Source organism: Sorex araneus, chromosome 2 (genome assembly GCF_027595985.1).
Source record: "Sorex araneus isolate mSorAra2 chromosome 2, mSorAra2.pri, whole genome shotgun sequence".
NCBI lineage: Eukaryota > Metazoa > Chordata > Mammalia > Eulipotyphla > Soricidae > Sorex > Sorex araneus.
Genome location: NC_073303.1, coordinates 36059810 through 36077526, shown reverse-complemented (window position 1 = coordinate 36077526; position 17717 = coordinate 36059810). Strand labels below are relative to the sequence as shown.

The window sequence follows — 17717 nt, the reverse complement described above, 5'->3', positions numbered from 1 at the left end:
ACCCCCCCAGGTCTCAACACTCAGCAGTGCTGCGCCGGGCTGCGGCGTCGAGCATGTGACAGCTTTGAGGACCTGCGTGGGACCCAGAGGAGAAAGATTTGCTTTCCGATCTCTAGAACTAAGCTTGGTGGGAATGTAGGGATTATAATTAAGGACTCAGTATGTATCAGTGCTTTGCTCAGAGAATTTAAATATTTAATGGCTATAAAGAATTATACAGAAAAAAAAAAAGACAATTTAAAAACGTTGTGTGGTTAGGACCAACTATTTTGCCTTCTACAGAGATCAGCGGCTCCCAGCTCTGCGAGTTAACTCGGTGGCAGCTGTGCCGAGCCCTGGGACACCTTAGGGCCCCTGCAGGGTGGGGTTAGGCGGTGGGAAATGACCTTCAGTTAAAGGGGCCGTAAGGAAGCGTTCTGGCCTCTGAGCTGACCCAAGCAGTGGTTCCTGGCAGGACTGGCCCTTCGTTAGCCCACAACAGTCACATCCTTTATTGCGTCCCCCTGTCTCAGTCTCATGCTGCCCACGTGGCCAGGGTGCAGGTGCCCCTTGTGGGCAGATGTAAACTCTGACGCTGCAGTCAGTTCCTGAGAGCACTGCCCCAGGACTGACTGGCCACTCTTGGCAGAGGCTGGCCGGAGAGTAGAGTGACGGGCAGCAGAGAAACAGAGATGGCTTTAGCATAAAAGCCGAATCCTCGTGGGCTGGTGATAGCTCGGCGGTAGAACGTCGTCTGGTCGGTGAAGCTGTGGGTTCTGTCCCTGGCACGGGGAGCAGGTTGGGGTGGGGGCAGGAGAGGGAAAGCAGGACTCCGGGGGCTCAAGTGTGAGCAGATGCCAAGCGTGGTCCAGGCCTGGTACTGCCTGGAGACCCTGGAGGCTGGGTGTGAGCCTTCTTCAAACAAAAACAAACAAAGAAAACAGGGGGTGGAGGGTAGCTTAGTGGGTGGGGCATTTGCTCTGCAGTGGCTAAGCTGGTTCAGCACCCCACATGGTCCCCGGAACACGGCCAGGAGAAATTCCTGAGTGTGAGCCAGAAGCATGGCCGGTGTCACCACCACCCCCCCACCAAAAAAAAAAAAAAAAAAGAAAAGAAAAGAAAATCAAACAAAAAATAAAGTAGGAACCAGGAACATACCAGGAAACCGGTACTAAAGGGCTAAATGGATCCCTGCCCCCGATCTGCTAGCCTAGTCTGTGGCGCTTCCTCTGGGTCCCTAGCTCTCGCCCCGCACTACAATCTCTAAAATAGGTCACTCTGTACCCAGTCACCGATGTCGGACACTGGCACGGTAGGTGCTGCAGCACTCATCGCGGCCAGCTGCAAACAGGGGAGACAGAGCAAAAGGCACGCCCGGGCCTACCTGGTCTGCCACTTCTCCAGGGCCTCTCCGCGCTCCCGCGGGACGTAGCACGATTGCTGGAACTCATTAGCGAAGAGGACGCAGTCCCGGCGCGCGTCCCTCAGCAGGCTCCGCAGCTTGTTATACTGCCTGTGGCACACAGCAGAGCAATGAATCTAACGAACCCGAGTCACCCGCGGCCGGCTCCTGCTAAGGGTACAGGAAGAGGCATTTCAGAGTGAGACTGATTCCTTAAACCAGAGTGACCCGGCCTGGAGCACGGCTCAGCGGTAGATCACTTGCCTCAGCTGTGTGAGGCCCCGGGTTCAATTCTCAGCACAGCAAAGTTTAAAAACAAACAAACAAAACCAGTGACCTCTTTATGCAGGCTTCCATGTCTGGAGCAGTGTTTTTTGTTTGTTTGTTTTTAGTTTTCTTGGTCACACTTGCCAAAGCTCAGGGGTCACTCCTGACTCTGCACCTGGTGGGCACGGGGGACTTTGTGAGATGCCGTGGATTGAATGAATCCGGGTCAGCTGTGGACAAGGCAAGCGCCCTCCCGCTGAACTGTCACTCTGGCCCCACTCACTGTTGTTTTAAAGGAGGTCGACCGCCTACTTTCAGAGGGACAGACGGCGGGGGTGGGGGGGGTCGGGAAGGGCTCAGTGGGCACGGCACTTGCTTTGGGTATCCAGGTCTGAGCCCCGAACAACTGCATGCTCCCGGGACTCCCCACTCCCCCGACACTGCGGCCCGGTGCTGAAACTAGGGCAGTCCCGGGTACCGCCAGGTGTGGCTCCAAACCACAAACCCAAACCAGCCAAACGACAGGACGGATGCTGAGCCACAGGTTCAATTAAAATAATAAAGTATCCAAGGTAGAAAGCTGGCCTCTAAAATGAGTTTTACTGTAATAAAATTTCTACCCTTCCATCACCACCTCTTTCCTGCTACTACGGGTTCAAAAAATAAACCGTTTTCGTTAATGCAGAGGTAGCATGCTCTAATGAACCCTCTTTAAACAAATGCCGTGAGAAGATAAAAAGGAAAGGAGGGAAGGAAAGAAAAACAGAAATAAATGCTGTTAAACTCTGTGTGGTTTCAACGCTTCATTAGAAAACAAGAAACGCTGATTATGTTTTCCAAGTAATTCTAATTGGGGGGTGGGCAGCCCACAGCCAGCAGTGCTCAGGTCTGTCCCAGCCTCTGCACTCGGGGCTGATCCTGGGAGGTGACGGGGGTGGAACATGGGTCAGCTACAAGCAAGGCGAGTGCCTCAACCCCTACAACCACAGTCATTCCGATTTTCAAGCCATCTTTTTTTTTTTTTTTTTTAAGTGAATCACTGTGATGTACAGTTACAAACTTATGAACTGCCTCTGCTCCTCCCAGGCCCGGCTTCAAGCCCCCTCAACAGGCATCGCCATCAAATGTTGGACCCCCTGCTCCCGCAGAGACCCCGGGAGAGCCCGGAGAGGGAGCCCTTAGTTTCGAGCAATGAAAGGTTTCAGAAGAGACTTTATGAACAGCTGTAAATATTTCAGAGAGAATCTTCAGGAAACATTTTTCCTTGTCTGGTCCTGCAGAGCTTTGGTTCCCTAATCTACGTCACACAAACACCTGAATTTGGAACAATTCTCTCTTTTTTTCTTTTCAGTTTTTTTTTGGTGACACAGCAGTGCTCAGGACTCATTCCTGGTGGGGCCCCACAAACTCTTGGGGACCATATGGGATGTGGGGGATCAAACCCAGGTCGACGGTGTGAAAGGCAAATGTTTTAATCCTTGCACTATCTCTCTAGTCCAGGCATCTTATCATTGAAAAAAAAAAATAATTAAGGGTTAAAGAGAGTACAGCGGTTAAAGTACTTGCATTTACTGTGGCTGACCTGGTTTGATCCCCGGCACCTCATATGGTCCCCTGAATCTACCAGGAGTGACCCCTGAGTGCAGCCAGGACTCAGCCCTGAGGACTGCCAGAGGCAGGCCAGAAAACTGCCCACTAAAATAAAATTATTTAACACTTTTTTGTTGTTCTGACCAGACTGGGCAGTGCTCAGGGATCATGCTGGTGGACCACAGGTGGGGCCAGGGACGGAGCCTGGGTTGGCTACATGCAAGGCTGTATGCACTGCGCCCGCTGCAGTTCTTCCTCTACCAAAGACCCACTGACCAAACACCTCCAGCTGGCACACGGTGGCTGCACTCCTGGGGGGAGGGGGTGGGGGGCTGGGTCACTTTCTCCATGAAGCTCTCCAGTGTGCCTTTGTTGCTCTATTTGCTCAAAGTGAATACTGCACCCCCCACACCCCCTGACATCAAAACCAGCCAGGACTGCCCCATGACCCAGCAATCCCTCTGCGGAGGGCCTACCCGAAGAACTGGGCAGGGTGCTGGGCAGAGGGGCCCCTCAGGCACGGCAGCGCCATTCCCGATAGCCGGAGGGGAAGAGAACTGAGAGCACGAGTGCAGAATATTGCATCCCACGTGGAATCTAGTTTTTTGTTCGTTTGTTTGTTTTTGGGGTCACACCCGGCGATGCTCAGGGGTTACTCCTGGTTCTGCACTCAGGAATAACTCCCGGTGGTACTCGGGGACCATATGGGATGCTGGGGATCAAACCTGGGCTGGACGTGCGCAAAGCAAGCACAAGCACCTCCCTACTCTCCTGTCGCTCCGGCCCCCACTTACTCAGCCGTAAGTCCTGTCACATGGAAGAAACTTGCCGAGATTCTGCTCATGAAGCCGGCCAGTCACCCAAGCATGGGCACTGAGGGTCCTGCTTCTCTGGGTTCCTTGAGCATCAAATTCAGACAGTAAAGCACAGTGGTCGTAAGGGATCCGGGGACGGGGGGAGTGGGAGACGCTCTGAAGCCACGATGATGGGGATACCAGTGCCACTGATGCTTCAAGTAGTTAAAAGGATGAACCTTGATACATATGTTCCATTTGTTACCGTGGTTCAAAACCACAGCAGGGGGGGCTGAAGCAATAGCACAGCGGGTAGGGGGTTTGCCTTGCACGCGGCCGACCCGGGTTCAATTCCCAGCATCCTCTATGGTCCCCTGAGCACTGCCAGGGGTGACTCCTGAGTGCAGAGCCAGGAGTAACCCCTGTGCATCGCCGGGTGTGACCCAAAAACCAAAAACAAAACAAAACAAAACCACAGCAGGCTGAGAGACACTTCAAAAGGCTGACCGGTGCTCTGTATGTGGGAGGCCCGGGGTTCAAGTCCCCAGCACCTCATGGTCCCCTGAGCACTGTAAGAAGCAAGTCCTATGCTCAGGTGAGGTGTGGCCCCTAACTCCAAACCCAGCAACCAAACAAAATAGCTGTGCTCACGGGTAAGACATGATAAAGCCAGAACCTCTGTGTCCTTGGGACGAGGGTCCTGACAGGCAGTGCAGGTGTGACAAGGCCATGGAAGGATAGGGCGGACGTGGGCAAGGTGGCATCGTGGACAATGGAGCAATGAGCTAGCAGGGAAGGGATAAGGGAGGCACAGAGCCAGGGCTGACGACGAAGCTCACCGTCACATCAACGGGGGCTCAGCCAATGTTTTCCAAATGAATAAAGGAAAGAACTCACACCTTTTGTGACCACCATAAACCAAATATAAGGTAATGGTGTCTCAGAATTCTCAGAGCCATAAACCCATGCTGGCCTCTGCAAGACTAGAACAGTCCACCACCCGGCCCTGGAGGCTACCACCCCAATCGGAAAAGTGACAATCCTTGTCAATTGTCACTGCACACAAAGCGTTCTCCCTCTTTTAAGTTTCACCCACCTATTTTTCCCTTAGATTTGCAGTGTGCGTTTCCATTTGTCAGCTACCGATTTATCAAGCCAGATAAAACAAATGAACAAATGGCAGAAGAATATTAATGGAGAACGTGGGGAACAAACAGCGAATCACTCTGAGTCTGACAGTCGGACTTTTTGGTAGGCATGTGGGTGCCCGGTGATAATTTAATAATGCATCCATACAATACAGTCATATTTTTGCTAGTCAGGATTGGTGAGGCAGATGGAATTAGATATATGAGCATCCAGCAAGGAGTGAGCAGAGAGCATCATGGGACCATGAACAAGTTTGGTCTGAATGACAGGACAACTATGCCATGGAGTCAACTGTCTTGAGCTGAAAAAAATCTCAGAAAAAAAAAATGGAAACATCCACTATCTAAACATTTTAAACAAGTTCTTGGGGGTAGGGGGTGGGGGACAACAAGTAAACTATCTTCTTCAGACCAATTTATTTATTTTTGGTTTTGGGGCCACACCCATTGGTACTCAGGGCTTCCTCCTGGCTCTGTGCTCAGAGGTCACTCCTGGGGGACCAGATGTGGTGCTGAGAAGATTGTGTGCAAGGCAACAGCCTGAACCCTTGGACTATCTCTCCATTCCTAAACTGTTTTTTGTTTTGTTTTTTTTTTGTTTTTGTTTTTTTGCTTTTTGGGTCACACCCAGCAGTGCACAGGGGTTACTCCTGGGTCTGCACTCAGGAATCACCCCTGGCGATGCTCAGGGGACCATATGGGATGCTGGGAATCGAACCCGGGTCAGCCGCGTGCAAGGCAAACGCCCTCCCCGCTGTGCTATTGCTCCAGCCCCTCCTAAACTGTTTTTTGTTAGAGGTGCTCAGGGTTTACTCCTGGCTCTGCACTCAGGGAATCACTCCTGGTGGTGCTCGGGGGAACATATAGGATGAGGGGGATTGAACTCAGGTTGGATGCATGCCAGGCAAGCATCCTCTCTGCTGTACTCCGCTCCATCTGGTCTTTACAGGACTTTCTAGCCTAATGTCTGTGCCCCATATTTCCTCATGCTCTTTGTGTGTTCTGCATGCAATGATCCTGCATCTGACTTCTGGCATCTAACTCCAACAAGAACACAGTTTTCTTGAGAGAGGGACCAAGACTTCCTTTTGTTCTGCAGAAGGCTTGGAAGCAGGTGCTCCCGGTGTGCTTACCAGATGGGAAATACATGCATCATTGTATTTCATTCTATTTCATTCTTCTCATCTTTTGTTTTTGCATTTAGTGGATTCAGAGAAATGGGAAAGCAGTGGAAAACCAATAGGTTTTCATCAAGTTAACAACTTTTGAAATGTGCAGGGGAAAAAAAAAGACATTTCAATTCCAATTCTTTGCTTTTGGATGTTCGAGGAATTGGTTTTTAAAAACAATCCTTATATTAAAAATAATTTAGAAAAAAGAAGCTGAAAGGGCTCAGCAATACTTCAGTAACCTGAATGACAACAACACATTGATTTTAGCAGCAGAAATTGAAATACGACATCTGGAACAGCATTTAAACCTGGATATGTACAAACATCTATATCTTTGTGTCTGAGCAAAATCAACTTCCAGCTCCTTTTAAAAATATTCTATTTGAAAACCTGTGTACAGTCTAGTTAATGCATTTTTGAACTGAACGCATAATAAGAACAACTTATCATTTTCATATACAAATAAACACACTTCATTTTTACTACCAAAGTCTGAACAAGAAGTCACAGCATTTAAAAAAGAATAAAAACAGTTTCTACTGTTTAAATAACGTGGGGCTTTAAGAGGTAGGATATAATTCTAATATGCTATTTCAATACAGTCTTCTAGTTTAAATCATCAATCTTTTCCCAATGCTAAATGAAACAAAACCATTTTCCAGAGTATTTGTTTAAAAGCCCTTCATTTAGATACAAGGCCAGCATTTTCAACCGATTTTAATCAGAAATGCTTGTTTGGGCAAATATAATTATTATGGTGGGTAGTTATACTAATAATCTAAAAATAAAACAAGTTATTTCTGGCTGCACTGAATAAATCACTACAAGTACAATTTGCATCCACAATAAAGGAGCTTAAAAGGAAAAAGTAAGAGTCTACTCCCCCCCCAGACCCAGAAAAAGCTTCTGAAGTAGTAGATCTATAAATTAGAAAATGAAATAATATGTGCTATCGCTGAGAAACAAGCAATAACTCTGGTACTTTAAAAATGCAAACCTACAGCCAAGAATCTTAAACACCCACATCCTAGGGACATCTAGTTTATTGATCTACAGTTGGATCTTTGGGCCGCTGTCGAAGCAGAAATATGCAATGATGGCACAGCAGTTTGCACTAGCCCAGAAAATACCAAACTAGGGGCCTAAGTGACATTACAGCAGGTAGGAGGCTTGACTTGCCTATAGCCAATCCAAGTACGATCCCCAGCATCCCGTATGGTTCCCTGATCACCACCAGGAGTGAGGCCTGAGTGCAGAGACAGGACTAAGCCCTGAGCATCACCTATTGCGGCCCCCAAACAAAAACCAAACAAACTGAAAGAAAAATACCAAATCAGCTCCAACTTTTCTACAAAATGATGAATTTCTCCCTGTGGCTCCCCTCTCCGACAGGAGGTCTTTCTGAAGGTGCACAGGGGTCCAAGTGATCAATACCAAACGCAAACAGGTACCTGCGGCCTCTCTGATGCTGCACCGCCTGGCAGGCCGTGTGCATGAAGATAATCCCCTTCAGCTCTGGGAACTCCAGGATCTCCAGGTAATCTTGCACGACTTTCCAGTCTGGGATCATGTAATGAGTCAGGTCACTCGACAGAAGTTTGCCATCTGAAGCAGAATTCAGAACATAGGCCATTAGACAGTGTTTCCAAGCCACAGCACTCGCATGGTGTCCCGGGGGTCAAATAACTTCTAATCTCAACTACAAAGCCAAGTTTTAATTTTTTTTTTATGAGGGGACCACACCCAATGGTGCTCAGGCCTTACTCCTGGATCACTCCCGGTGGTGCTGGGGAGCAGGGACATTATATGGGGTGCAGGGCATCAAATGAAGGGGTGGGGGTGGCTGGAGCAATAGTAACAGTGAGTAGGGCATTTGCCTTGCACGTGGTCGACCAGGGTTCCATCCCGGGCATCCGGTATGATTCCCTGAGCACCATTGGGAGGAATTCCTGAGTGCAGAGCCAGGAGTAAGCCCTGGGCATGAGTGGGTGTGATGTACTGACTCCCCTCCCCCATAAAAAAACAAAAACAAAAACAAAGAAACCCCAGAAAACCCACAAACGGGGGGCAGGGGCGGAGTGCAAGGCAAGTGCATCCCCTCTGGGCAACCCCTTTGGCCCCCACTAAGTGAAGTTCTTAAAGGACCAAATGAGGGCTGGAGAGATAGCACAGCGGGTAGGGCGTTTGCCTTGCACACGGGCCGACCTGGATTCGATTCCCAGCATCCCATATGGTCCCCTGATCACTGCCAGTGGAAATTCCTGAGTGCAGAGCCAGGAGTGACCCCTGTGCATCGCCGGGTGTGACCCAAAAAGCAAAAAAAAAAAAAAAAAGGATCAAACATTCTCCTAGTTGGAGTTAATTCAGCACCTTGGCTTCCCTGACGTTGGGCTAAACAATAACTCCAGGTGTGGCTCCAGGGCGGTGCCAGGGCTGATCCTTTATAGCACAGTAGGCAACCCCTGCATCTTTCCTCTTAACTCGGGGGGGGGGGGGGGGGGAGGGAAGGGGGCGGTGGCACACCAACAGTCCTGGGGCTTCCTGGCTCAGGCCCCGGTTCCGGGGCCGAAGACGCCCGGGGGCCTCGGATCCCCCCAAACACCCGCTGGAAAGGCTCGCGCCGCTCGGCGCCCGCGCTGGGCCGCCAAGGGCTCAGGCCCCCGCGCTCTGGGGGTCCCAGGCCCACGTCCCCGCCACTTCCTGAAACCGCGCCTAAGCCGCGGCGGGAGGAGCCGAGCCCGGGGCTTAGCAGGGTAGCGGCCCGGACTCAGCGAGCGGGGCGCAGGGGTGGCCCGAGCCGCACCGCCCCGGCCAGCGCCCGCCCCCAGACCAGCGCCCGCCCCCGGCCAGAGCCCGCGCCCCGCGCCCGGCCCAGGCCTCGGCGCTCCGCCTCCCGCCGCGCACTCGGGCTCGCACGACGCGGGTCCCTGCCCCGGCCCCGACCCGCGCCCGCCCGCCGGGCCCAGACCTCGGCCCCGGGCCCCGAGCCCCGATCCCCGCCCGGCCCCGGCCCGGCCCCGGGCCCCGACCCCCGCCCGGCCCCAGCCCGGTCCCGGGTCCCGACCCCAGCCCGCCCGGCCCGCCCGGCCCCGGCCGACCGTTGCGGCAGACGGCGGGCTGCGGGCACAGCGGGCTGCTGCAGGGCACGCAGGGCCGCAGGTAGTGCTCGCGCACCAGCCGCAGCGTCCGGCCCTGGAAGGTCCGCAGCAGCAGCACCTTCTCCCGCTTCTGCAGCATGGCGGCGGGCGGCGGGCGGCGCCGGGTGGGTCAGGCCGGGGCTCCGGGCCCGCCCCCGGCCCGGCCCTTCCCGCCGCCGGGCCCGGGAGCCGCGCGCCGGAGTCCGGACGAGCGGGGGAGGCCGGGAGCAGAGACGGCGGAGCACAGCGCGGGATGGGAGCTGGTGCCTCTCCCCGCAGGGCCAGGGAGCCGCCCGCGCCCACGTGGGTGGTTATTAGCGTTACATTGTTTCGAGTTCCTCGTCCTTTGACTCAGAGCCCAAAGGTTCAGGAAGTCAACAACCCTCCCTCCTCCAACAGAGGGTTTTTAATCATAGATGTATATGTATATGTTATTAACAAACAAATATATGTATATATGTATATATAATTAAAAAACAAACGTGTTTGTTTTATAAACACACACACACACAAAAGGTTTTGGGACCACACTCAGCAATGCTCAGGGCTTACGCCTGACGCTGCTCTCAGGAATCACCCCTGCTGTTCCTGGAGGACCGTATGAAATGCCAGGGATTGCACTAGGGTTGGACACATGCAAGGCCAGCGCCCGCCCCCCTGGGCTATTGCATCTCCTGTATTTTTTAATTCATGTCAAAATTCAAACTGAGTATAAACCATAAAGCTATCCCTTCCCTGGAACCGTCTCTTCATCCCCAAAGGCATGACAGCCTGCCGCGCTGGTAATGCCTCAGAGGCTGAGATTCTCTCGGAGATGCCAGGTCTTGGTCTGGATTGAAGCTGGGCTCCTCCAAGCGCGCCCCCAGACCTTTGGATCTTGAGCAGCAGCTTCCTGTACAATGGCCACATGTCATTCCCACGGGTCCAGCGTTATTAGCCCCTTTTTACAGGTAATGGAGCAGCATCAGGTAAGCGCAGGCGCCCAGTGAGTCACGATTCACAGCGGAATCTGGCTCTCCAAAGCCGGCTCACGTCCAGGCTGTGCACAGGTGAGTCAGCTCAGCTCTGTGCTGCCTGTGACTAGTTGAGCGAGTCGTTTGTTTATTGAGCTGTGGATCAGAGGAGGCGCAGCCGGCTGGCCGGGCGAGCAGGCGCTTCCAGGAGGCTGAAGCCAGCAGACCCCCGGCGACCGTCGGAGTGTTTATTGGAACCTGGGGGGACATATTAAAAAGAGTCCCTTACTCAACATATTTTTATGTCAAGTTATCTGCAGCGTGGGATAATGCGAGTTCCAACGCAGAACTGCAGAGTTGGGAAATGTAAGCGGTCGTCTGCACGCCCACAGAGCAGCCCGCAGTGCAGGGGAGCCCCCGCTCACTCCGGGCCAGAAGGAGAGTGTAATTTGTTCCTGACATAAAAAAACGATTCTGACAGATGCTCAGTTTTCTCAGGCACCCTCGTATTTTTATTAAACGTCCTTAATGTCTTTATTAAAGAAAAATTCTCTTTATATGCCCTCTTATTTTTATTATATGTCCTTCACATGTTAAAAGTCTCCAGGTTGGGGCTCAGAAACTTTTAAGGTAGAGAGTGTCCCCTGGGGACTCTACCCACAATTGCTTTTGTCACTTTAGGAAATACTATATTGACCTCCAAAGCGATTCATTATTCCAGAGCTAAAATTGGTTTATTGAGAAACAAATAGAAGAGACGAGGGCAGAGAGAACCAGGGCAGACCTGAGCCCAAGAGTCACAGTCTTCCAGAACTGGACTTATTAAAGGGTTTCCATTTATCACCCTTTCTGCCTGTGATATTTTTACACGATCCGAGGTAGATAGACCTTTAAAGTAGGCATGTCAAACAAACATTGACTGATAATAAATCATAAAGAAATTAATTTTAAAATGACCCTCATATTCAGTTTCACCACCACAAGTTAAGAAGCGAGGCCCGAGGACTCGAGCGAGCGGGTTGGGCGCAGTGGGTAGGGCACTTGCCTTGCATGCAGCGGACTTGGGTTTGATCCCCAGGATCCCCTCTGCCCCCCCCCCCCCAGCACTGCCAAGAGCGATTGCTGAGTGCAGAGCCAGGAGTAACCCTTACCATTGCCAGGTGTGGCCCCCAAACAAATAAGAAGCTAGATCTCAGAAATCTCTGGAAAACCTCCCACTGAGCTTTCCCACCAGGAGAAATGGTTTCTCTTGGGTTGCAGGCCCTGCCTGCTGGTTGTACATGTGTGGTAATTCTCTCTCTCCCTCTCTCTCTCTCTCTCTCTCTCTCTCTCTCTCTCTCTCTCTCTCTCTCTCTCTCTCTCAGCAAACGCCCTACCCACTGTGCTATCGCTCCAGCTCCAAGGGGAATTCTCTTTCTACCCTCCCGACTTTGTCTAACTAGGGCTTTTGGATATTAGTGTTCACTAATCCGAGGCCCCTTAGGCACCTTCTTTGCTTGCGTTACAGGTGGTTTATGTGGCATGGGGGGGGAGGGGGGCGCTGCCTCCAGAGGGGAGCCTACTGCCCTCCTCTCCCCCTCCGTGGTCCCCCAAGGCAGTGGCCGGTGGGTTAGGACTGATGAGTGTACCTAAGCACTTGCCTGACACAGACCTGACATGTCACCAGCTCCACGCAGCAGGTGTTAAACTGTACTTGAGTGCCACTCCATCTACCTGGTGTGGGGAATGATTCTTGCTCCCTCCCCCCCACCCCCGCACCTCACCCCTGCCCCACCATCTTGTTTCTACGGGAGCTTTGGAACTGGGGCAGGAATGAGGAATTAATTGCTCTTTGCAGGAAAAGGAAAGTCAGTTTTAGTGTTCTTTATCGGATTGTCACTTTCCGTCACTGAAAAGGACAATGTTATTTAGAGATTATGAGGAAGGAAAGAGAGAGTGGGCCGTGTTCAAGAGAGAACATGGGCCTCTTCCGCACAGAGGGCAAAGAGCCAGCGTCTGTGTTAGGGCACTGTCGTGGGGGAGACTCTGCCAGCGTCTTAGGGCACTGTCATGGAAGAGAGTTTAGGACTGCTGGTGACTCACCTTCAATGTTCTTTTTAAAAAATGGTTTCTTAAAGCATTATTATCATCATCATCATCATCATCATCATCATCATCATCATCATCATCATCTGGAGTGATAGCACAGCGGGTAGGGCATTTGCCTTGCATGCGACTGACCCGGGTTCGAGTCCTTCGTCCCTCTTGGAGAGCCCGGCAAGCTACCGAGAGTATCTTGCCCGCATGGTAGAGCCTGGCAAGCTCCCCGTGACGTATTGGATATGCCAAAAACAGTAACAACAAACCTGTTTGTTTTTTCTTTAAAAAATGCTCACTCAGTATTAAATGTCCTGATGAAACTGATCCAAAACTTTGTTTTGTTTTTGTATTTTTTGTTTCTTGGTGCACCTGGTTCTGTGCTAAGGGACCGCACCTGGTGATACTTGGAGACTTAGATACAGTACCTGGACTCAGATCAAGCTTGAGCCAAGCTGCACGCCAGGCAAGTGCCTTAACTTGTACTATCTCTCTGGACCTTGTTCTATTCTTTGTTTTCCTTTTCTTTTTCTTTTTAGCCACACCTGGATGTGCCCAGGGCTTACTCCTGACTTTGTGCTCAAGGATCATTCCTGGTGAGCTTGGGGGACCCTACGGGGTGTCAGGGATTAAATCTGGGTTGGGTGTGTACAAGGCAAGTGCCTTCCCAGCTGTACTATAACTCCAGCCCCTCAGTTGCTCAAAAGTTTGATAGAAATTCTAAATTGTAAGACCCTCAAGGGAGTGGGAGAGGAAACAGATTTAGTGGATCCTGCAGAGATGGACCGGTTTGTGCATCGGCAGTGGACGTTGGGTCATAGGTAAGAATGTCCAGGAGGGAAAAGAGCACTCAACAGCAGCCAGTTCCTGGGGAAGGGTCAATTCCGTGGGTGCCAGAGCCAGCGGCGCCCTGGTGCAGTGCCATACGGGCAAGGATGCTTGGGGACTGACTTCTCCGTGTGGGGTTCCCTCTCCTTGCCAGCCCGGCGCGTAGATGGCAGAAGGCTTCACCAGCTTTTAGCATTCTGCTGACGCCAGAGCTCTCTGGAGCATGACCACAGCCTCTTTCAACCGAGCACTAAGCACTTCACTGCTGCTCCCTCCCACTCCTCGTCCTGCCCCTCTGGCAGGCACATGCATATTTATTTCATGTTACTTTGTCCAGTAAAACTTAAAGGAATGGCAAATAGAATGATCAGAAAATAAATCAATAAAAGTCAATCTGTGAGGATTAATTACTATATGTTTCTAACCTTTCTTATCTAGTAGAGGACAACCATGTGCACCATTAGTGAGTGTCATACTCAGTGCCCCGGATGGGAAGTTTCTCCTTGCTTTAAAGGAGCTCTTTATTTTTTTATTTTTACTATTTTGCTTTTTTGGGTCACACCCGGCAATGCACAGGGGTTACTCCTGGCTCATGCACTCAGGAATTACTCCTGGCGGTGCTCAGGAAACCATATGGGATGCTGGGAATCAAACCCGGGTCCACCACATGCAAAGCAAACGCCCTACCCACTGTGACACCTCTCCAGCCCCCTAAAGGAATTAAAAAAAAATTTTTTTTTGCTTTTTGGGGTCACACCCTATGGTGCACAGAGGTTAATCACTCCTGGTGGTGCTCAGGGGACCATGTGGGATGCTGGGAATCGAACCTGGGTCGGCTGCGTGCAAGGCAAATGCCCTACCAGTTGTGCTATTGCTCCAGCCCCCCCTATTTTTTTTGCTCCTAAAGGAGCTCTTTAATGCTTCTACAAAACTGGTTTCCAGGCTATGAATTCCCTGAGCTGCTGCCTGTCATTAAGCTCTGTGTCACTCCTTCAAATCCGAATGATAATCTAGCTGGGTAGAGGGTTCTTGTGATGTACATTTTGTTGGGTATTTGTACCCTGTGCCTCCATTCTCTTCTGGCTTGTAGAGTCTCTTTTGATAGATCTCCTCACATCTAATGGGCTTTTCTTTGTATGTAAGTTCCTTTTTCTATCTTACCGCATTCAATATTTTATTTTTAAATTTTTGTCCTATTTTGAGTATAATGTGTCTTGGAGTTTTTCTAATTGGGTATGTTTTCGCGGGGACCCTTTAGGTTTCCTGGGTCTTAGTGTCTATAATCCTCAACTCTGTAAGTTCTTACCAATGATTTTCTTAGCTATTGTTTGTTTGTTTCTTTCTTCTTTTTTTTTATTATAAATTTCTTGTTTAATTTTTTTGGGGGGTCACACCGAGCAGTGTTAGGGGTTTACTCTTGGCTTATGTACTCAGGAATTACTCCTGGCGGTGCTCGGGGGACCATATGGGATGCTGGCAATCGAACCCGGGTTGTCCATGTGCAAGACAAACACCCTACCCACTGTGCTATCACTCTAGCCCCAACTATTGTTTCTTTATCACATTTGCCTTCATTTTCCTCACAGACTCTGCTGGTTCCTATATTTGTTCCTCTTGAACTCATCTGATAGTTCTCTGGGATGCTGTTCATTTCTTTTTAGATTATTTTCTGCCTTCTGCTATTTCCTGGCAGTTTCTCCTCATCTTGGAGCTCCTTGATCTCTTGCTCAGTGTCTGTTATTCTGCTGTTTAGAATTTCTATTGACTTTTGAATATCACCTACCATGTTCTTCATTTCTGTCATTCCTGAATGCAGATTTTTTCATTTCTTTTTTTTTAAATTTAATTTAATTTTTTTTTTTTTTTGCTTTTTGGGTCACAACCAGTGATGCTCAGGGGTTATTCCTGGCTCTGCACTCAGAAATTATTCCTGGTGTTGCTTCAGGGACCATATGGGATGCCAGGGATAGAATCCAGGTTCGCAGAATGCCAGGAAAACGCCCTATGTGTTGTACTATCACTCTGGCCCCAGTTTTCCTACTTCGACTCTCATATTTTCTTGTGCTTTGCCGACCACCTGAGCTATCACTTCTCACTGAATCCATTGAACACTCTCATCACGGCATTACTAAAGACACTGTCTGAGGACTTCCCGGTGTTGTTTATGTCTTCAGTGATACTATTTTTGCTCATGGAGCTTGATGAGCTTCTACATGTTTCCCCCATTGATTTCTAGTGTTCTTACCTGCTGGGCGTGAGTCTTTGTAGTTAACCCCCCTGGAAGATGCTGAGGGATTGACCTAAAGGTTGCCCTGTCTTCCCTGCCTGTCCTCACAGAATGATGGGAAGAATAACTGTGAGCAGCTTGTAATTTGTGAAGTAGATCTGTCATGTGGCCGCATAAGAAGCCTCATGCTTCAGGAGCTGTGGTGTGGGCCCTTCATAAGGCACAGGTCTGGTGTGGATGCACCTGGAGCCCCCCATCCCCCCAGGGAGGGTCTCTGCTTCCCATTTCAGAATAGATAGGCCCCGTGATGTCAGCCAGTAGGCAAACCTCTTGATAAGGTCTTTGGGTAATAATTCAGCAGTTGCTGATATTGGCACGGCCAGAGGTCATGTGCAAAGATCAAAGGGAGTGAGGGCCAGAGAGAGAGTTGAACAGGGAAGCCACTTGCCTTGCATGCACCCAGTCCAGGTTTGATCCCCGGCAGCACATATGGTTCCCCTGATCCTCCTGGGAGTGAATTCAGTCCAGAGACAGGATTGAGCCTTGAGTACTGCCGGATATGACCTCAAAACAAAGAAACAACAACAAAAATGCTTGCCCACGAGGGAGGGCATTATTACAGAGGCCAGGAGGATGGAGGGGAAGTGGGGACAAGAAATTCTGGGGGCGGGGGTCAGAGAGATCTCAGTGGGCTGAGCACATGATTTGCACACAGTAGGCCTGGACCTGGTCCCTGGCACCTCATGGTCTGCTGAGCACAGAGCTGGGAGTAGCTATTGACAGCCATGAATGTGGTTTCAAAATCACACACACACACACACAATTCTGAAAGGTGACCTCCAAGCCTAGAAGTCACCGAAGTGAACAGAACTAATGTTTGTATTTAAAATTTCACAGACTTGTTGCAACACACTTCAGTACTGAAGCAAGTCAAATCAAAACACTGAAGTTTTGTTTACATTTGACTTTATTTCTTCCAAGTACTTTGCCAGAGATATACTACAGGGGCTAAGACTTTAGCCTTGCATGCAGCTGATCCTGGTTCGCTCCCCAACACTGTACATGGTTCCCTGAGTCCGCCAGGACTGATCCCTGAGCACAGAACCAGGAGTAAGCCCTGAGCACAACCGGATGGGATCCCAACCCTCCCTAACAAAACCCCCAGTAATTCTCTCTGGCTGAGAGCTGGTATGTATCCTAGAAGTCTTTCTAGACTCTGAAGTGCAACATTTTGCTGTATCCAAGCAATAGATTCAGCAAATGTTGCCCAAGCTCTTACTCCCGGGCACTGCGCTAAGAGCTATGCTTGTGATTTCTCACTTAATCCTCCAAATAATATTTCAACCGTAATGCTGTTACCAACAGTTTCTCTTGGGAGAGGAAATGGAAGTACAGGCAACTTTCTGAATTCCATGGATTCAGCCAACTTCTATTAAAAATAGGGACTGGGCCAGGGCAATAGTGTAGCGGAGAGGGTGTTTGCCTTGCTTCCCTTGCACATGGATGACTTGGATTTAACCCCCAGCATCCTGTAGGACCCCCCAAACCCAGCCAGTAGTGATTCCTGAGTGCAAAGCCAGGACTAAGCACTGAGCACCACCGGGTATGGCTTTAAAGAGAAAGTGACTATTAAGGGACTGGGGATATGGCTTTGTGTCACATTTGTTCCCTTGCATAGTATAACCCCTGGTACTGCCATACAACCAAGTGTGTGTCCCCTACTCCCGGTCCATGCCAACGAAAGGAGCATTTCCAAACTCTGGGGATAACAATAAGCACAGAGAGAAGGGAAAAAATAAAAGTTGGTGCTATGCAGTTAGGCCTGTCCCATTGTGTCTGTTCTGAATATGTCCAGACCTCTTTTTTTTTCTTTTCGGGTCACACCCAGGGTCATGCACAGGGGTTACTCCCGGCTCTTCACTCAGGAATTACCCCTGGCGATGCTCAGGGGGCCATATGGGATGCTGGGAATCGAACCCAGGTCTGCTGTGTGCAAGGCAAATGCCCTACCCGCTGTGCTATCACTCCAGCCCTGTCCAGACCTCTTTTGAGGCATTATTCTCTAAACAAAACAGTGCAGCAACTGTGTACATAGCCCTTTGGTGTGATCAGGTGTTAGACATGATCTAGAGATGCCTTAAAAG

General features: G+C 50.3%; 1 protein-coding gene across 3 annotated transcripts in view; it reads right to left on the bottom strand.

The window, feature by feature from the left end:
* Positions 1–9706, bottom strand: part of DIS3L (DIS3 like exosome 3'-5' exoribonuclease) — a 34341-nt gene extending 24635 nt beyond the window's left edge. Inside the window, exons 1-3 of one of the 3 annotated variants that reach the window (XM_055126252.1) lie at positions 9451–9706; positions 7804–7957; positions 1364–1492 (exon numbers count right to left, since the gene is read on the bottom strand). In XM_055126252.1, the coding sequence (XP_054982227.1) occupies positions 1364–1492; positions 7804–7957; positions 9451–9589 (422 nt within the window). In that variant the 5' untranslated portion in view covers positions 9590–9706. The remainder of the gene's footprint in view (positions 1–1363; positions 1493–7803; positions 7958–9450) is intronic. The other 2 variants (XM_055126250.1, XM_055126251.1) reach the window with 2 other exon arrangements.
* Positions 9707–17717: the final 8011 nt, after the last annotated feature.